The 22,141-nt window shown below is 37.3% G+C and overlaps 1 protein-coding gene across 1 annotated transcript in view; it reads right to left on the reverse strand.

The window, feature by feature from the left end:
- Positions 1-2,835: 2,835 nt before the first annotated feature.
- Positions 2,836-22,141, reverse strand: part of TMEFF2 (transmembrane protein with EGF like and two follistatin like domains 2) — a 277,948-nt gene continuing 258,642 nt past the window's right edge. Inside the window, 3 exon segments of the mRNA NM_001076101.2 lie at positions 2,836-3,165; positions 6,199-6,357; positions 7,896-8,019. Coding sequence (NP_001069569.1) covers positions 3,069-3,165; positions 6,199-6,357; positions 7,896-8,019 — 380 coding nt within the window. The 3' untranslated portion in view covers positions 2,836-3,068.

Consider the following 22,141-nt stretch of genomic DNA (forward strand, 5'->3'; position numbering starts at 1 on the left):
GTCTCCTGCACTGCAGGCAGATTCTTTACCATCTGAGCCACCAGGAAAGTCCAGTACATGTATAATGGATAATAAATGGACAATGAATGAATTAGTGGTGAATGAAGGAATGAGTGAATGACATGGCTTAATAGCAGTTTGTTTAAAAAGAGTTTTGAATTTAAGTTGAGCAGCAAAAATATCTAATGTGGTCTTCGGTAGAATAACAAAAGTATGGTGCCTGGTTTCTGAGTATCTAGAATCTTGGAATCTCAGAGATTAGAAATGATGGGGAAACAGACTAGACATGTGAGATGACTTGCTCATGGTTCCACCCCAAATTTGTGGTCAAAGTAGGATTTGCATTTAGAGATCATGACTCTCAGTTAAATTTGCTTTCTACAAGTTCTAGTATATTCTGTGCTGGTCAGACCACAACTGTAGCAGACTGTGCAATTCTGAGCTATACACTTAAAGATCTATAGCTGCAAAGTAGCATCTGTCCAAGGAAGGATGATGCAGATACTAGGGGAAAGTGGAAACCATATCACGTGAAGATGAGATGAAGACAGTAAGGATATTTCACCTAGAGAGGAAAATACTTGCAAAGGGTCAGAATGTACCTGCAAAAGTGAGTGGGAAAACATAGTATGTCTGTCTTGATATTTTAAAATATATAAGTCATTCTTTCTTTGCTCCAGAGGAAAAACAGAAGCCATGTGTAGAAGCCATAGAGAAATAAATATCAACTCAATATGAAAAAAAGGTCTTAGAATTGACCAAGAATAAAATTCCAAGTGATAATATATATGCAAGAAGAGGGTAGATGATTATGTCAGGATGAGATTGTGAGTTCATTTAGAGTAGAGGTCATATTTTAGTTGTATTTCCCTAAGACCTTGAATTATGCCTGGTTTGGTTTTAGTTGCTCAGTCATGTCCGACTCTTATGACCCCATGGACTGCAGAACATCAGGCTTCTTTGTCCGTGGGATTTCTGAGGCAAGAATACTACAGTGGATTACCATTTGCTTCTCCAGGGAATCTTCCCAACCCAGAGATGAAACCCGCATCTCCTGTATATGTCTCCTTCATTGCATGTGGATTCTTTACTGCTGTGTCATGAGGGAAGTCCCTGAAGAATGCCTGGCACATAATATATGCTCACTTAAGATTTGTTATGCATCTTTTAAAAAGAATATTTTATAGGTTGGATGAGCATGGAAGTGAATAGGAATATACTGTATTATGAACTCAAGGGCTTTTCTAACACTTAGGTTTATGATCCTTTGATAAGCAAAGTAATGTATCAATATTTAATGAAGCAAGTCATTTTATGCTCTTACAAGTAAAAGTCAGTGGAATTGTTGTTTCCTTCAAACTCTGCTAAGCCCTGTGATGTTGCATTTTTGTTCCTCCCTTAGGAGAAGGAAAGGTTTGCTACAACCCCTGTCTTATACAAAGGTGACCACAGCTAGTTACATCTCTGTACCTGGTGATGAAACTAAAATTCCATGTGGAAGTTTAAATAGACTTTGTTTGTACAAATAGCCTACGACCAATTTTTGGAAACATGTGAATGATGGTTATGCCTATAGATTCACACTTTTCCAAGTGATGACTAACCTAGAAAAGCAGATTTTTCACAGAGTCCTAAATCCTATTTAGGCTGTCACCTTTAAAAAATGTTTTAACAAATATCTTAAATATCACTTCAGAAAACTTATTTTTCACTGAATATTTTATTTTCAGAATGTGTTGGTTTGACATTTGTCCTTTTTTTTTTTTTGTGGCCACAGAAGTGTCATTCCTTTCAGTATACGCAGAGGTCATTTGAAGGAGACAAAGAAAGCTTTATTTAGATTACTGTGTTAGTCACAGGAAGCTGTGAAAAACTAAATAATAATAAGGCAATTATTTGATTTGTTATTTTCATCTTATTCCTTGAGAATTTTTACAGTTTATTTTTTCCAAAATGGTCATGCCTATTTATATGCTCAAAAATCTATATCGATTTTCCACTAAGGTCTTTCATATGCTATGTGATTAATTTTCATTCTTATCATATATATATATATATAAAACACATTTATCGGTTTTTATGAAATATTATCATCTTAGTTCCATTTCAAATAATGCTGCTGCATTAGCCATAAAGTTATTCATGAGGTATTTGGTTGTGATTCTAACTTATTTTTAAAGAACCATATACTATAAATATAGCAAGGTGCTTCTGAGAATTCATGATTTGGTGTTACCCATTTAATGATGTTATTAAAATTTTTCCCTAGTTGTTAATTCCATGCACCTAAATGGAATAGACTTTGTGCTCTGTGTATTCCTAATATGTAGCTTGTTCAGGACCTTTCAGATATATGCACTTAACCGGGCAAGTCTAAGATATTTCCCAAATAAAAACCAATATCTTTTTCCCTCTCCTTTATGAGTTATAAAACACTTTTCCTCCCCTTCTTCTTTGATTTAATTTATATGCCAGAGATTTTTCTGCTCTGGGGATGAAAATGGAAGACCAGGGAAGAGAGTTGATGAAACAGAGATGATTCAAAGATCTGAAATATTTTATCCTCACTCGATAAAAAGTAAATTATTTTTTCTCTTTTCCAATAACCATCATTTTCCTTGATCTTGGAATCACTCAAAGCCTAGCCACTGAGTCCTGTATAAACCAATGCTTTGTCTCAAGATGTGGAGAAAGATAAAATACTGATACCTGCACAAAGGTACTAGCTTGATTATATTTACAATTATGAGATACCGCAAATTTAAGAATGCCAATTTTTGCTCATCACTGAGTATTTATTATATATAACAAATACATGGGAAAGAAAAAACTATATTGTGTGATATAAATAGTTTATTTACATTACAGAAAAAACATCAAGACAATGTATACTATTTCAAATATATCCATACATAATCAAATATAGCTGTAGTACATGTTTTCATTGGTGTAGATTACCACAAATGCAAGGCAACATGTGTAGATCTCTTGTCTTATTCTTTTGTCTATAATACTGTATTGTGTAGTCCAAGCTTTCGGTAGTCCAGCCACTGTGCAACATGCTCCCTTTAGATTAACCTCGTGGATGCTCTTGTTGTGTTGTCTGAACTGTAGTGCCCTGTATTTTGCTTCTGTCTGTGAATTCTGTTGCTTCGGGGGCATTTCCTAGAAGGTTGGAAAGTTTACAAATCTTAGTCCAGTATCTGAAGTCCAGTCCCACAAAAACAGAGTGAAGTTGTAGATTAAGCAAATTATTAAAATATTTCAGATGTAAGAATTTATTATTAGCAGAAGCTGCAATTATTTTGGAAAAGGTTTTTGGTTTTGTTTGTTTTTGCTTCTCCTTGTAGTTGTCTTTAAGTGTCTATTAAGGAGAACTAAAGAACAGACATGGAAGTTCAAGAGGAATACATTTACCTAGTCCTTAACTGCTTACTCATTAAGGCAGAAAGAATGACTGAGCACAATGCAATCAAGCAAGTGTGAGCCCATCTAACCCCACGTTGAAGGTCTTCAATAACTTTATATTTTAAATGTCCCTAGGGTGAATGTTATATTGACATTTCAATGCTAAAAGTTTAAATCTTATCAAACCAGAGAATGAGCCAACTGTTAATATAGGATCTGTAATGAAAAGGGATATTGTTTTGGTTCAGCCTAACATCATTTTTGTATGTGAATAGTATAAGCTAGAGATATAAATTGGTACCGATTATTTAGCTTCTATAAAAAGCTAATACTCAAATTATTTAAAGAGCTCTGATCTTTTATGATAAAGCAATGCTTTGATGATATAAATAAAAATAATATAGAGTTCATATAAAATCCTATTATAATAGCCTATAGAGTATCAGAAAATGCATATTCATATATATGTTCATATATGAATAAATGTATGTAGTATATAGATATATGATTTTGGGGGGGAAGTAGATCTGTCAAAATGAACATGGAGCTGGAAGCCACATTCCTCAAAAGTAAAAAGAAGATAGATTTTGTTTTCACATGGAAGGTGAAAACAGATATGTGGCTTAAAAAGTAGCCAGCCTAATGTGGGGCTCAATTTAGGTTGTCTTGAATAGCAGAATACAAACATCATGACCAGTGAAAGGGGCAGTATGAGTGAAAATGAAATGCACAAGCTCTGATATTAGGCGACCTAGACTTCATTTCTGCCCTGATTGCTCACCTGTGTACACTCAGCAACATGCTGACTTCTCATACCTCAGAGTGCCTGTCTTTAAAATGGGGATAATTTTTCCCTCTTCATACAGTTTTCATATGTATATTCATTTGTGTGTGTGTGTGTGTGTGTATACATATATGACACACACACAGACACACACATAGAGACACACAATTTCTGGGGAGATAAGGACCCTATGTATCCCAGTTGTTTTTATTATGTATGGAAATGAAACTGTGACTAATAAGACTTTTTTTTTTTTGCTTTCTCAATGGCTCAAATTTTATTTTATTATTTTTTTAAATTTTATTTTATTTTTAAACTTTACATAATTGTATTAGTTTAAACATCTGCTCAAGCATTGAAAGTTCTGCATTTTTGTTAGTACATGAAGTAGCAAATCAAATTGTTGAGATTAGATCTATTACATATGAATTTCATTTTTCATATGCTGATATTGCTTAGATATTAGACAGCTCAAGACCCTTGGAGTAATATGGCACAGCTTCCTGTGTTTTAGATGCTATTCTATCTTCTCTTTTACACTTAGTGTTTTTGGTTTAAGTTATTTTTACACTCCCCAGAATCTATTTTAATGTAATCCATTGACTCACTTGGCATCTAAACATGAGAGTCGAGTTGATGAACTCAACTCGGTTTCGAGTAGCACAGAGCTCCCGTCGATGATCTTCCCTTAAGCCTTTAGGCCAGGGAAGGATTTATGAACCACATTTTGTCTTTTTCAAGAGCAAATGCCACACTTGTCCTCAAAGAAGATAGCATGATACAGATACTGAGATATATTAGGACTTTTATTTTCTACAGATATGATACTTTTATTTTCTTGTCTTCTGAAAATACTTTTTTGGGAAACATTTTGATTTACTGTAGAGCTGCACAAATGATTGAAAGTCTAAATGCCTTGTGAATTTGGCAGAAACCTTGAAAAACTTCCTTGGAACTCTTCTCTTGAGCAGAGTGAAATCAGATCAGAACAGAATATCTTCAGTAACATTTCTGGTTAGACCAGGACATAAATAATACGCATTTGGTCTGGAATCTATTTCTTGGTTACCATGAATTTACACACTAATGCAGTTAAGCACTTACCCAGCCTCTGTCCTTTACTCCAAGCCCAGCCTCTGTCCTTTACTCCAAGCCCAGTGTCAGAGATTAGTAATTATTCTTTTCTTTTTCTGTTGAAACTGGATGAGATCTCTGTATTTCTCTCAATCCAACTCTCCAGGAAATAATTACTGTTTAATTGTTCTGGGGTTTGATATGAAAGCTTCTTGTGAAATTTGCTGTGTGTTTCCCTGTATCAAAAGTTTTCATGTACTGCAACATGATCATTCTCATTATAATTACTTTCTTTGAATTTTGTGATTAAAGTTATTTTGCTAAGATAAAAATGTATTTGTTGTTTGTATCAAATAAGTTAAAAATGGTTATACCTGAGAGTTATACTTAGAAATATAAGTGCTATAAGTGAGAGCTATAATTTAATATTTTTCTAGGTCTTCTATAAAATCTATTCTGATTTTGTTTGGCATGCTGAGATCTTCCCAACCCACGGATTGAATCCGGGTCTTCTGCATTGCAGATGGATTCTTTACTTTCTGAGCCACTAGGGAAGCCTGAGTAAGGAAATGCTGGTCATTTAAACAGTCTGTTAGTAGTCTGACTGAAGACTGACTTTTTATAGTTAAAAGAAAGAGCATATTTAAACAAAGACTGGCATTACACATTAGAAGAGGAAAGAAAAGGCCTTTGCTTAGAAAATAAATAATCCTCATCAAAATGCAAAAATAAGGAAAATAATTTGTACCACTCCAGCATGAAAGTCATTGTCTTTCCATTTGGTTATTCAAATGTTATGATGAAGAAATAGGACTCCAGAGAATGGATGGTTGCGGAGTCCACAAAGGGACTTGAAATTAGAGTGATCTGACTCAGACAAGGAGGAATGATGTATTCCTTTATGTGGGTGACCACTGAGTATAGTTACTGACCTTGTGATGCAAAGAACCACCACACAGATGACGGCAATCTGAATCGTTCCAATCACAGCTGCGATTAAAACGTACTGAAATCGGACAGGGCCAGGAACAACATACAGTACACTGTAATCCTTTTTTTCACAGTGTTGTCCAGTATAACCAGCATCACACCTGGAATAAATGATAGCGTCCAGTTACCTAAAGCTGCTGTACTCATTTTTATAGTTCGCCTATGGCCATTTCTCTTCATTTTGAAATTAGGGCCTTTTGTTTCCTTTTCCTGCTCTTAAAAAAAAAAAGATAGTACTTTTTAGATTTGTTTCTCAAATACTTATTTTCAATAAGATCTCTTTTTGTTTTTCATTTCAAAGATATATGGTTTCTTTTTATACTTATAATAGTAGAGTTTGAAGATAGGAGGGAGATGATAGAAGTACAGGAATAACTGTTCTTTCTATTTTTTTCAGGTGAGCTTTACATTTTATTTAACTTGCTCTTTAATTAACCTAAGTCAACATAATTGCTTGAGAAAAGGCTTGTTTCTGATGACATGAGTATAAAAAATAATGCTATTTATTAATTTTTTGGATAAAGCATTCTCTATGCAACAGTTAGAATGTGTTAAAAAATGTTAGGGCCAGAGGTAGAACAAGACTGAATTCTTTAATTTACTGGTCATAAAGTTGTCCGCTTATGTTAGAAAGTCAAATTTCAGTAGTAAAAAGGTAATTACAATGTAGGCAATAAGGTTTAGCAAAACAAGCCCATGTGTATTCATCTGAGAATGAAGACTGCCTCTCTGTCACTCAGTTCTCATCAGAAAGCTCAGATAGATAGTGTTAGAATTAGCAATTGACCATGAAATGAGGAAACAGCTCACACGAGAATAACACTAGTGGGGATCAACTTGTCATTGACTTTGTGCAACTATTTTAGAACCTCACTTCGAATGTCTCATAACTATATCCTAGGATCTTTGGTTTCTGCATCGGAAGGGTTTAATACTGACAACTCTGCTGGGAATGACAGAGCAGCGGGAGCAACTTCTCAGTCGGCCTGGCTCTACTGGAAGGCAGGTGCTTGTGTGTTCAGTGACGGAAAACATGAAAGGAAGACAGATCTTGAGAAAGAGAGAGAGAGAGGAAGGAAGGAAGAAAGAAGGATAAGATGAAGAAAAAGAAGGAAGGGAAAAAGATGAAAAGGGAAGGGGGAGAAGGGAGGGAAGAGAAAAAGAGAGCGATAATCCTTTCCCTGTATAGCAATATGCAAACTATTTCACCATTTGCCACTTGTATATGCCATTATTTTGGAAAAGATGACCTACCCAAAGCAACCATGTTATCTTACGTAGAGTAAGGCCTCATTCAGTCATTTGAGAAATATTTGTCAAGTCTCTAATCTGTGCCAAGCACTGCTCTGCATCCATGGGAAAGAGTAGTGAATGAACCAAAGGAGGCCGTGTCTTTAAGGAACTTGGAATGCCCAAGATACAATTTAAAATTCTACCAGCAGAGTGTATATAATGATGTGTTACATAGTACTTGGGTATGGAAGGTACACAGATATTGTTTTCTTGTGTGTGTGTATGTGTGTAGGAGAGGCAGAGAAAAGTGTGGCTGCTGATCACCCACTCAGGCAGAATGCCATCCAGAATTTAGTTTCTATATTTTTACTTTATGCGTGTAAAAGTTAAAGGGTGAAAACCTTACCTGCAAGATGGCTCCTGCATATTGATAGAATGTTCACATTTCCCGTGCATGCAGAAGCCATTGTAGTGTTCTGGGCACGGTATGTGGTGTTCTCTGGCACTTTCTTCTAATTTGTTAGCATTCTCTGTGAATACAGATAAAAGCAACATCCCCTGTAAATACTTTTTAGCCTGGTAAGATCAACCAGGATATTAAGAAGCAAAGCTACAGTAGACAAAAAATATTTACAAGGGCAAGAATTAAAAGGCCATGCTTCAGAAGAAAGACGGAGAAAGAACTGAAAGACAGATGTCTTTACAATTGTGTTTAGAGATGAAACTGCAAAATTACCCAGTGCTTTTCATGCTTTGATGTAATTTCCTACATCTTTAAGAGCCAGTAATGTTTCTATGAGTTGTCAGACAGCTTTAACTTTCCTTGTGTAGAGACAGTACATTGATCATAAAATAATTCAGGAAGAAATATCTTATTTTGTGAATTTCAAAACCCCGCATAATGTCTGTAAAAGTAAATTGCTGCAGTGCCTTGACACTCTCTCCATGTGGGAGCTTAAAAGTTAAAATATGGCTGTGTTCAATTGTTAAACAGAAGTTTTCCAAACCAAATGCAAATTTCAACAAATGTATTCTTTCAGGCTTTTTTCATCTACAGTGAACATGAATTTTCCTAGCACCTGCACATTTTCTTATTGCCTAAATAATGCTATTGAAAGAGCAAATGTTATTTCAGAATCACTTATGTAGATCCTAACACAGTATTTCTAAATGCTGTGAGTATATTCTAATTCATAATATTTGGCCTATGTTTGCAATGTCATGTGAAATTTAAACTTACGATAAAGAAAAAACATGTTCTAAAATGAACCCTTTCCTCCGTCATTAAGCCTTGTTTTCTCATATTTCTATAAAGATAGTAAATATTTTTCCTGACCTTTGTTAGTTTAAACATTTGCTTCCTGTTGGTAATACCGTCTCTAAGCAGTCTTTTGATGCTTTATATATTCATTTTATAATGTAAAGTTTTGCCTTTTTTGAGTTTCTTCTATAATCTGAGACCTGATATACTTTAAGATCCTTGCCTAAAGTATGAGAAACGTAAGTCTCTTGACTTTTCACTTCCCTGGTGGTCCAGTGGTTGAGACTCCAAGCTTCCAATGCAAGGGGCACAGGTTTGATCCCTGTTTAGGGAGCTAAGATCCCACATGCCATGTTGCATGGCCCCCAAAGTATAAAAATAATAATGCTTTTCACCAGGACCACAGTAATTGGTCAGCAGTATGGGTTTTTCCAGCGATGGAAGATTGAGAATAAATTACTATTTTTATGAAATAGATTATCTCCTACCATTTCTATATAGGGGTATAGCTTTTCTTTTATTATAGTGCATTCTTATAATTTTTTACTGTCCATCATGTGTGCGTGCTAGGTCACTTCAGTTGAGTCTTGACTCTTTGTGACCCCATGAACCTGCCAGGCTCCTCTGTCCATGGGATTCTCCAGGCAAGAACACTGGAGTGGGTTGCTGTTTCCTCCTCCAAGGAATCTTCATAACTTTGGGATCAAACCTGGGTCTCCTGCAGCTCCTGCACTGAAGGCATATTCTTTACCACTGAGCCACTGGGGAAGCCCCTTACTGTCCATCATAGAGGATGACTATATTCATCATGAGAAAAAAAAAATGTACCTTAAGTATTAGTGAAGTATACAAATGTATTATTTATGTTTAAGCAGAGCTATAAAATACCTTTAAATTTTAATACCTAGGTTATCATCTGAAAAATATTAAAGTTTGAAGTAAATTGTTAAATATGTTACGTGCTTTCTTGTATAGGGATATTTATGAACATAGGTATAAGGGTAATATTTCAAATTGCATACCCAAAGAATGCCGAAGAGACTGGCGATGGCATTTCAGCCATTCGTTTGTTTTACATCTGTGTCTCTTTACCTATTTAGGTGATCTTTTGTTTGCACTGTAATATTTCTACTTTGATAATTACTATTAAACCGCAAGGACCACTTTCATAGAAAAGACACATATATAGACATTTCTCTTTTGGTTTCTTCCATTCTTCTAAGTTACCGTGGTGTTTTTGGTAACAAATAGTGCCTGCAGGAAGCAAACAACACCCAAATTGAAATGGATAGTGTGGAGTCAGATTTCCAACATGGGAGTATGTGACCAAAATGGAAGCAGGATGACAGCAGAATTTGGATACATCTTGAGAGGGCTTGTGGTCATTCATGAAGCCATGAAGACTGGACTCATCCCGTGCCTTGGCCAGGAGGCTATAAGCCAGAGTGGACAAACTGCACACCTGCTGCTGAAAGATGACTTTAGCAGTGGGGTTTGCCAGCCTCACTGCTGATGTAATGAACCAGCACTGATTTACACTCTTTATTTCTGGATCTTCTCCCCATAACAAACTATTCAACATTCTATTTAGTGTTCGTTAGTAACTCTTCAGTGCTTCTGCATACCTGCATGTAGGGGAATTTTCTGTAACTTCCCTACATTTCACGTATATACTGTGATTTCAGTCGTAGTCTTATTCAAACACATCTTATTAGGGCTATTTTTTTTTTCTGTCAGTTACAAAAGTAGATGAAGAAAAGAAGATCAAGATTTTCTTAACTCAGATTCATTTTTAAGGCTATTTTAAACACTGTCCCTCACCCCATACTGTTTTTTTTTTTTTTTTCTGAATTTGTACCATGTCCACAATTAAGAACTGAAGTTTAAGGGCAAAATGAGAGCTTGTCTGAGTGGTACTGTTGCCTTAGTGTAGCTAGAGCTGGATGTTTTCACAAAGTTCATTATCCAGACAGGATGATCAAGTGGGAGGGGAATAGTCTCCATCATAAAATCTGCTAATTAGTTTACACCATTCCTTATGAGCTTGGAGTGCTCCGTTGTGCTGCTCACAGGATACTCTCAAATAAGAAAGTTAGATTGAAAATAAATGAGTAGAAGAAATGATCCCTGGGCAAGAAAATGAGGAATCATCAATATATGTCAACAAATTTATAGTCAACCCAAACAAGCAAACCAGTTGATTGAAAACCTGAATATATAACCACTTCTAGTAATGCAATAGACATGTTTCAGAAATGAGATTTGAGTGTATTAAGAAGAGTAGAAACACAGAAATCTAATATACAAACCAAATGTGTGTATGAACCATAGTGGGTATTTGTGATCCTGATGTTTATGCATAGATACTGAAGCAATAACAAAGCATTTAAAGATTTTAAATCATAGAAAAATGATACTTTGGAAGTCTGTATGTTTTCTCCAGTGGTTGATGATTTACATATCAACTTCTCTCTTCTCCATTTAAAGAGATTTAATGTAAGGGTTGTGATCCTTCTTCTAAGAGAGTGAGTGATGATGCTAGAAACTTTTTGTATCTTTGTTTAAAATCTTTGTCCAGTTTCCTGTTTTAAATGTTTACAAATGGTTTGCTCTGAATGAGATCCTGACTTCTTAAAGGAACAGTTTCTGGTATAATCTGAGTTACTTGCAGCAGAACTCATAGGGCTGCATGCCCATTGCTAGTCAGCATTCCAGTCAAGAGCTATAGAAGTAGGCTGCTTTAAAACACAGCTATATGTATGGTTTCTGTCCTGGTGCTTTCAGGGAAAGAGACATGGCAAGCTGAAGAGACAGAAGAAATGGTGAATGGCAAAACCTTGCTTTAATCACAAGTCTAGTAAGATAAGTTGACAGAAAGTGGACAATGCCAGGCATAGCAATTCAGAGACTTAAATCAGTACAGCCCAGAGTAGGGTGTGTGTATGTGTGTGTTTCTCATCACCCCTACTTTCTTCCCCCAAAGTTAGAAACAAGACGTCATTCAGGAATTAATCTGTCAAAGCAAGACATTATCTACTGAAGCAGAAATGTGACTGTAAAATTCAACTAAAACTATCCCTATATCTGAAGGAAGGATGATTCCCTTAGGATAAGGATTCAGTTCAGTTCAGTCACTCAGTCATGTCCGACTCTTTGCGACCCCATGAACCGCAGCACGCCAGGCCTCCCTGTCCATCATCAACTCCCGGAGTCCATCCAAACCCATGTCCATCGAGTCAGTGATGCCATCCAACCACCTCATTCTCTGTCGTCCCCTTCTCCTCCTGCCCTCAATCTTTCCCAGCATCAGGGTCTTTTCAAATAATTCAGCTCTTTTCATGAGGTGGCCAAAGTATTGGAGTTTCAGCTTCAATATCAATCCTTCCAATGAACACCCAGGACTGATCTCCTTTAGAATGGACTGGTTGGATCTCCTTGCAGTCCAAGGGACTCTCAAGAGTCTTCTCCAACACCACAGTTCAAAAGCATCAGTTCTTCGGCGTTCAGCTTTCTTTATTGTCCAACTCTCACATCCATACATGACCACTGGAAAAACCATAGCCTTGACTAGATGGACCTTTGTTGGCAAAGTAATGTCTCTGCTTTTTAATATGCTGTCTAGGTTGGTCATAACTTTCCTTCCAAGGAGTAAGCATCTTTTAATTTCATGGCTGCAATCACCATCTGCAGTGATTCTGGAGCCCAGAAAAATAAAGTCCGACACTGTTTCCACTGTTTCCCCATCTATTTGCCATGAAGTGATGGGACCAGATGCCATGGTCTTAGTCTTCTGAATGTTGAGCTTTAAGCCAACTTTTTCACTCTCCTCTTTCACTTTCATCAAGAGGCTCTTCAGTTCTTCTTCACTTTCTGCCATAAGGGTGGTATTATCTGCATATCTGAGGTTACTGATAAGGGTTAGAGCTTGGCAAAAGACGCATCTGAATGTCATGTTGTGTCATCTGTTCCAGTGCTCTCCAGGCTTCTGGGCCCTGAGAAGCCAACTTTAACTAGTAAACCCAGAGTCCCCAGCTGCAGATATGGTTGCACTAGACTGTTAGTGTCTGATGCTATGAAATATTCACTTAGTCAACAACCCAGTTCTCTTGTTTTGATGTTCTGCTTCCTAAATAGTCTTAAAATAACTGGACATTTATGCAGCCTACACATTGGGAATGCCTTTGACACTACCACCTGGCCATCTTATCCATTTGACAGTTATATATTTCATTGGAGTGAACTGATTGGTTCTGAGTTTCCATGCATGTTAGGGGCACAAGTCACCTTTCTTCAACCTACTGAATTCTGAGGGTTTGTAAGATCAAATTTCTGCACCTAGAGGCTAAAGGACCAGACCCTATCCATGGTGCATCATAGTCTGGGAGGACTTTGCGGGCTGGTAAGATGATATCTGTCTGGAGATATTCCCATTTTGCTTTAATCAGAACTTTTTAAAAAATATATAATTTTTAAAATTTATTTTTGGCTGTACTAGGTCTTTGTGGCTGCACAGGCATTGCTCTAGTTGTGGCGAGCAGGGGCTACCCCCTAGTTGCAGTGTGCAGGCTTCTCACTGCAGTGGCTTCTGTTGTTTCAGAGCACTGGTTCTAGGTGTGCGAGCTTCAGTAGTTGAAGTTCCCAGGTTCTAGAGCACAGGCTCAGTAGTTGTGAAGCACTGGCTTTGTGCTCCAAGGCATGTGGGATCTCCCTGGACAGGGATTGAGCCCATGTCTCTTGCTTTGGCAGGAGGATTCTTTACCACTGAGCCACGAGGAAAGCCTCAGGACTTTCTTTAGAATATGTCTACAAAGCTTTTCGGAGAAGGCAATGGCACCCCACTCCAGTACTCTTGCCTGGAAAATCCCATGGACGTAGGAGCCTGGTAGGCTGCAGTCCATGGGGTCGCTAAGAGTCGGACACGACTGAGCGACTTCACTTTCACTTTTCACTTTCATGCATTGGAGAAGGAAATGGCAACCCACTCCAGTGTTTTTGCCTGGAGAATCCCAGGGACAGGGGAGCCTGGTGGGCTGCTGTCTATGGGGTCGCACAGAGTCGGACACAACTGAAGCGACTTAGCAGCAGCAGTAGCAGCACAAAGCTTTTAGGCTCTAGATTCCTTAGGAGGAGTCTGATTCTGTGTAAGGCTTTTGAGTAAGTTGGAAAAATCCTAAACTAGAGATATCACCAGAATTTAGAGGATACTTTAGGGAGGCAGATTTCCATTGTACATTTAGCTGTTCAATAGGGGAAATGAATTAAAGAGTGAAGTGGTGAGTTTGTGTGAAAGTTTTCAGATGTGTTACTATTTCTCAGATATTATAGGGTGTTAACTGTAGATTGGATTGTTTCAGAACTCTAGGTTCTTTGACTTTTAAGAGTAATATTTATTTGTATTGTGAATATTTACTTGCAATAAATTACTAATATTAATATTTCTTGAAAAAAATTATTTTTGATATCCTAGGAAAAGGAAGTAGAGAAATAAGGACATTATTTAGATAAGAAAATCACTTTGCTTAAATTATGGGGACATTTTGCTGTTTTAAAGGGTGCAAAATATCTTAAATATTTACCATGTCTGTAATTCAGACATTCTAGCATAAAGTGATCTTCACCATGCATTGTCTTCCTTGTGGGGAGCAAAATGTGGATCTTACTTCAGTTTTTAACATCACAAATTATCTTGACAAGTGGATGCTTGCGAATTGTACAATGTGTATTATCTTCTCAAGTCTCTTTTCCTGTGGGTACACAAAATGTGCCGCATTTTTCAAGAAAAATGGAATTTCCATTTTGGGTGTCTTTATTTATTACTTTTACTTTTCATGTTTATAACAGTCCAAGGAAACCCTAGCACTGAGATAGTCCTATACTTACACACCTGTTTTGATTACTTGATTTTATTCTTCTCTTGCTTACTACCCTATTGCTAAAGAAGTTTGAAAACAGTTTTATTTAACCAACTAGAAAAATAAAAACTATCTTTTTTTCCCCATTATATTTATATTGTGCCCAGGACAGGAAACAAATTATGAATTTAGAAGTAAAGGCATGATGGTCCCCTTGTTGATTAGAGTTGGTTTCAAAGAAGATATACAATTCTTATGATTTCCTGTCCTTATCTTATCAGGTATAAACATATGAGGTGGCAGTAAAACCTCATATCTAGCTTGAATTGCAATCGAACTTTTTTAAAGACCAGAAAACATTCCAATTGAATGGATTCTGAATGTAATGCAATCTGAGTTCTTGCAACTTAACAAATTCTATAATAGCCTCACCTGCTGTCATAGTTTCTTCAAGGCACAGATGAGTAGATGAGAAGAGTCTCTCCTTTTTTAAGCCTCTAGGACACTCAAATGAAAATGCTCGCTAAAAGTGACAGGTTAGCACAAGGGACATGGAGGCATGTAAGGACACAATCAATTCTAAAGTTTTGTCAAGAGCAGAGGCCCAGTCTAGGAATAACAGTATTATCAGTTATTTCATCTGTTAAAGATTTAGAAAAAATAACCTCAAAACAGAGATCAGGTCTTTCAAGTGCTACATTTATTCTACAAGTTGAATATTATCCTATTTTTTCAGAAGAGTAATTGAAAATATTTTGATCCTAAAATTTGCTAATGAAGCAAAAATATGAGTTGGGAGCAGGATGGATGGGGATGTAGAGAAATTCTTTCTGATTGTACTGTTGATCAGGCACTAATATAAAATGTGAAATGTGATTATCTACATCATCACTTGGATATATAAATATTCTTATTGGACATAAAATGAAAATGGAAGAAAACTAATTTTCATGTTACTAGATTCTCAGGCAAGACCCTTAATGGCATTATTCAAGAATTGCTTGAATTTAAATTGGAAAAAGTATCAGTGTCTGAAATAGACATAGTAATTTGGGGACTGGAGTGAATGAAATGGAACAATACTGGATGCTTATTTTCATGGGCTTTTATTATCTCAGTTTCTACTGGTAATGTATTTACATGGAGAAAAGCTGAGAAATCTGTAAAAGCTTGGGAAAGAAACTTGTATATATCATTTTAACTTATGACATCCAAATACAATATTAACACACTTAAGAATTTGACATCACAAATTTCATATTTGTGTCTTGCCAGAAATTCTCGACCTCTAAGATAAAAAAGGAAAAATAAAAGTTGTTTGTTATTGAGAGAAAAATAAGCAGATCTTTAGCCATTTCTCTGTCTCCTGCCTTAAAAATGCCCTGCATGGCTTTAGATGGCAGAGCCCTCCAGAGAGTGAAGAGTGCATGCTACTGGGGGAACTGCACTCTGCTGTAATGGTCCTTTACAAACTTCACCATTCAGTCAAAAGCCTATTAACGCTCAGCAAGTGGGTAACTCCTATAGGTTTAGAGGATTAAGCTTGAAGACCTTTTAAAAATATAGTATTTTATGGAACTTCCAATGTCTTTGACAACACTTCATAAACATCAGGCCTTGGAAAGAGGCAGGGATCTATGGTTCATTAGTATCTCAGGAGTCCAGAGCTGGAGTTGCCTTAAGCTTATCTGGGGCAATTTGTTACAGCTCTCCCCACTGAGCTCTTGCTGCAGCAACAATGTTCTCTTCCAGGACAAAGTTTACTGTAAACCTCAGAGAAAGAAAGAATCCTGGGAAGCTATTTTATGTCATGTATACTCTCCTCCCCCTTTTCTTTTGTCTTGAACTAAACCTATGCATTTCTGGCCAAATTTATTGGCTCAGTGGCTAATCTGGGTGTCCTTTCTTAGGGAGCTTCTTGGGTGATAATGTTGAAATGACAACACAAGTAACAGAGGGCTCAGATCCTATCCACTTTTGCCTTTTGGGCTATGTGAATCAAGCTCTTTTTTTTCCTTTACGGGCTGCATATACAGCAATGGATGAATAGTTGAGATAAACCTTCTCAGGTGACACCTTTGTTTTCCTGTGTGACTCTGAAATTATTAGCCAACAGAGAATGAGGAGGATTTAGCTTTCACTGAGACAGCAGAAATTTTTAAAGATTTTAATAATGTAGATAAGGACCAAAAAATTGGTAATGTATTATATGAACATTTACTGAAATAGCAGAAAATTGTAAGGATTTTGATAATGTAGATAAGGACCAAAAATTGCTAATGTATTAAATCAATGTTTCTTAAATACCTACTATGTGTCTGGCACTGTGCTATGTACTATGTGTAATATATATCTATTGGTCATTTCCAGATGATTTTGCTTGTTGTTTTCTAAACACAGACAAGAAATCAGATTCCCCTGACAGGATGATACTAAGTATATCTACAATTCCTGGAGAATCTACAACATGCCTGCTGCTGCTGCTGCTAAGTCGCTTCAGTCGTGTCCGACTCTATGCGACCCCATAGATGGCAGCCCACCAGGCTTCCCCGTCCCTGGGATTCTCCAGGCAAGAACACTGGAGTGGGTTGCCATTTCCTTCTCCAATGCATGAAAGTGAAAAGTGAAAGTGAAGTCGCTCAGTCGTGTCCGACTCTAGCGACCCCACAGACTGCAGCCTACCAGGCTCCTCCATCCATGGGATTTTCCAGGCAAGAGTACTGGAGTGGGGTGCCATTGCCTTCTCCGACAACATGCCTAGCATTGTGTTAATACTTAACATGACAAAAATATGTTCCTTAATACAGCCCTTCAAAGCAGATTTATAAAAATCTTATTTTATACAGATGATGAAAGTGAAAGTGAAGTAGCTCAGTGGTGTCCAACTCTTTGCTATCCTGTGGACTGTAGCCTACCAGGCTCCTCCCTCCATGGGATTCTCCAGGCAAGAATACTGGAGTGGGTTGCCATTTCATTACTTGTCTTAGAAATTTACACAATTGATAAGCAGAATTGGCATCAAAACTAGGGCTCTTTCCAGTATACCATGCAGACTATGCATTTAAGAACTTATTAAAATACAGGACAACATCTGGCTTCCATATCTTATTTACCATTTGCTTTTTATAACTCCTGACTCTTTACCTCACCTCGATCCCATTGATGCTCTGAAAAGCAATGTTTTCTTTTTCTTCCTTCTACCTTGGGAGAGATTTCTTGTCCAGGGCCAACCTATCATGCATTCCAACCCCTCCATCCCCCTCAAGTGTTCTCTCCATCAATTATTTCCTTTCTCTCCAATATCTTTAACTTATCTTTACTCTTTGCTCCCAGCCATCAGTATTTAAATATTTTCAAGTATCTTCCATCTTAAGATAAAAATTCACCAACCTCTCTCAATCCATGTCCCTTGGTAGACCTCTTGTCTCCTTTTCACCCTTTACTGCTGAACTTCTTAAGAGTGCTATCTCTGCTTCCATTCTTTACTTCCTGAGCGAGATCTCACACACTCTTTAACCCACCATGCTCTCTGGTCACCACTTCAGAGAACCTGCTATGACAAGGTCAGCCAACAACATCTTTGTTGCTAAAATTTAGTTATTCTTCTCAGACCTCAACTGTCTCAATCTTTTAGTAATCAGTAATTTGATACAGCTGACCACTTCTTTCTTTTTGAAGCCTTCTCTTCCCTGGGCTTCCATATCATCTACCTCTTGTTTCTTTTTTTTTTTTTTTTGGTTGTTCCTTCATAGCCTATTTTGTGCGCTCTTTGTTTCCAACTAATTCTTAAAGTATTGGTGTTTTTCTAAAGTTCTTTTCTTTTTACACTTTAAATATTCTCAGAGAGGGAGCTCATTCATACTCACCCAAGGCTTCTATTGTAACCTCAATGCCTCTGACTTCCAGATTCTGATTAGCCAGCTCAGAACACCTTTTAATAAATGATCACACTTTCATAGAGTTTCATATCTATGCATTAAAGTACCAAACGTCTCACAGGCATCTCAAACTCATCAGCTTCTCCCACTCCTTCTTCTACTTCTTGGGCAAGGCATATCCATCCACTCATTAACACAAACCAGAAATCTGGGTTTCACTTTCAAATTCTGAATAAATCACCAAGTCCTATAGTGTCTGCTTTTTACGTATCTACCAAGTTCCTTCATTTCCCTACATTTTGGTGGCTATTCTCTAAGATCAAACCATCACTATCAGCTAATCTTCAGTCTTGCCCTCTCTGGGTCAATTTTCCACACTAGAGCCAGAGTGATGCTTCTAGATGAAAAACATGGATGCATAATGACCCTGCTTAAAAACTCCCAAAGAAACAATTCTTGTTATTCCTCATTACTCCTCCAATGAATTAAATTTTAACATTAATTAGAAGGTTGTTCAAAATCTGTTCCAGCTTTTCCACTCTCACCCCTTGTAATTCTCTTGCATCCTCCTACACTCATTATATGAAATTTCTCTCTGCCCTCTGGAACCTTCCATATGCAGTTTCCTTTATTGGGAATATTCATTTCCTCCTTTTATCATCCATCTATGTAACTCCTACTCATCATTCAGGTCTCATCACTGACATTACATCCTCTGAGGAGCTTCTGTAATCTTCTCCCCTGCCCACTCATTCTGGACTCACTGCCTTCCTTTCTTAAAATCATACCCCTCTCCTAGTACTTTTCACACCAAATTTTCATTGTCCTTTACTTGTCTGTCTGATGCATGAGTTTAGAAACTCCTTTTTAAAGGCAAGTATTGTTGTCTTGTTTATCTTACTGTTGTGGTCTCCTTGCCTATCACAGACCATAGCACAGGGAAGATGATGAACACATATTTTTTTTTAAAATTACCTTTTGTCTAGGATATCCCCTTACCACAGTTGCCAGCATAGAGAAGCTGCCAGAAACATCCAGAATTTATATCAGTAGAAAAAGAATCTTAACATTGTGACATGGGAATAACTTTTTTTAGGGTGAGAATGGCATCAGAAAATGAGCGGCGAGTGAGAGATGCCTTAGAAAAGAATTTCTGCTGAGAAGTAGGGCTACACACCCTGTAGAAATGGATCAAGAGAAAGGGATGAGGGTCTTTCTTTCTACAGTTCCCGGGGGGACTAGTGGAGGCATGAGTATATCACCTGGCTTTTAAAATAGTATTCCCTCTGTTAACAAAGGAGGTGTGGTTCTAAACAAAGCATTTATAATCACCTTCATGCAATGACTGAAGGATATGGACAATCTAGTTCTTATGGGTAGAAAAATGGAGTCCATGTGTGTGTACTCCCTCAGAAACCACACTGGAACCATGTGTGGCCAATTCTGAATTCATAAATTCTAATCTGGTCTCCACAGTCAAAGCTATGGTTTTTCCAGTAGTTATGCACTTGTGAGCATTGGACCATAAAGAAGGGTGAGTGCCAAAGAATTGGTGCTTTCTAATCGTGGTGCTGGAGAAGACTCTTGAGAGTCCCCTGGACTGCAAGGAGATCAAACCAGTCAATCCTAAAGGAAGGCAGTCCTGAATATTCTTTGGAAGAACTGATGCTGAAGCTGAAGCCCCAATACTTCAGCCACCTGATGTGAAGAGCTGACTCATTGGAAAAGACCCTGATGCTGGGAAAGATTGAAGGCAAGAGGAGAAGAGGGCAGAGATGAGATGAGATGAGATGAGGATGAGATGGTTAGATAGCATCATCAACCCAATTGACATGAATTTGAGCAAACTCTGGGAGAGAGTGAGGGATGGGGGAGCCTGGTGTGCTGCAGTCCGAGGAGTCACAGAGTCAGACATGACTTAGTGACTAAGCAACAATAACAACAATCTGATCATTCACACTGTTATGTACAGTATTATCCAGAAGTGAGAAATGATGGTTGAACTTTTTCAGGATATCAAAAAAGGAAACATTTTAAAAACCAAACACAACACAGGCAACTGCATTTCAGAATAAGAACTAAGATTATAAATTAATAAAACATTTTCCTTAGTTGCCTTTTTCTGAATATGACCATGCATTTATTCTCATACTTAAAACTAACAGGTGGTAAACACCAAAACTGTAAGTGCAGATAAACTTAATGATATTGTTATGAATATGGCTAGCAATCAGCTTGGTTTTCTACAAGAGCTCTCTGAAAAGAATTGGAGAGCTTTTATAGTTTCTTAAACTAAAGAACAAAGGGTATAGTTTTTATTCTTTAACAGACTTTTGTGAGAGTCTCAGAAGTACTTGAGAAAACACTAGGAATAAATGCAAAATTCTCTATGGAAACAGCTTTATAACTGAACTTCTCTTCTGGAAAAATAAAAGAAATAAATAAGCTCTAAAAATTGTGGGAAAAGCACTTCAAATAGCTAGAAATGTCATAAAATATTTAAGTGGAATATTGAAGTTTAATGTTTAATTCTAAACATTAATAACCTGCCTAGCCTAGAAATTGTAGACAACCACAGTGGGGGATAGTTATGCAATGCTATATGCCTGAACATTTACAGGTATAGAACCTTGGCATTGGCGTGTTATAGCATCTTAGGAGACATCCTGGATACTTTGATACCCTCACAGAAGTGTGTGTATACTTGTGTGTGAGTTTTGTATAAATAAAATTCTACTGTGATTTCTCTCATAAATGACAAAATTTAATGAGTTGGTTAGTGTCCTCAAATTCCTCTTTTAAGGGTAATGTTGCTTGTTCTAAAGCAGATACACCTTAACTGCTTGTCAAAAATAGATTTCCAGGGTTCAGTTGGTCCTGATCAACTGAATCAGAATCACCAGCTGAAGGATCTGAATTTTGTCTTTCAAAAAAGGACCCCAGCAAATTCTGATGTTCAGATGATTTAGATGACAATACTTTTGACATGTCTCATCTTTCTGTCTCTGACCAGCTTGTGCTAGGTTTTCCCACTCCCTGGATCCTGCTTGCTTCCCCTGATAACTACACTGGCACTGGCGCTGCACCACCTTTGTGGCCCCAAGTCTGTCTTGGCTGCTTCACCTGCAGAACTGATCTCAGCCAGCTGCTCCACGTCTGGGAGTGTGTGAGCAGTGTCTTTCCCAGTGCTGCTCTGTCCATACCTGCCTTGGATGTGATGAGAAGTCATCAGGGGCCTTCAGCTATCAAGCTTTCCTTGATTTTGGTAGTCAGCCTTACCAACTCATTTTATTTTAGAATGTCTGTGCCTCTTTTGAGAACACAGCACTCAAAGAATAGGCGGTGTGTCTGCAACAAATGCCAGCATCTGTGAAAGACTTCTAAACGTTGTCAATTCCTAGGTATCCTGAGACCAACTCTCACAAATGGCTCTGTTAGGCAGCTAACAGAATAGCAACAAGAATTAATTCCCTGTGTGAAACCAAATGAAGCATTCTCTTGGATACAGAAACAAATAGCCACAGCTGAGAAAAGGTATGGATTATATAAAGAATTGTGATTGGTTTGATTTCCAAGTAGGAATAAAGAAGCTTTGGACAACTGGTGATATTGTTAGACATTCAGCTCATCTGTAGAAAAGATAAAATTATAAGAGAAGCAA

Source organism: Bos taurus, chromosome 2, assembly GCF_002263795.3.
Source record: "Bos taurus isolate L1 Dominette 01449 registration number 42190680 breed Hereford chromosome 2, ARS-UCD2.0, whole genome shotgun sequence".
In the NCBI taxonomy this organism is placed as follows: domain Eukaryota; kingdom Metazoa; phylum Chordata; class Mammalia; order Artiodactyla; family Bovidae; genus Bos; species Bos taurus.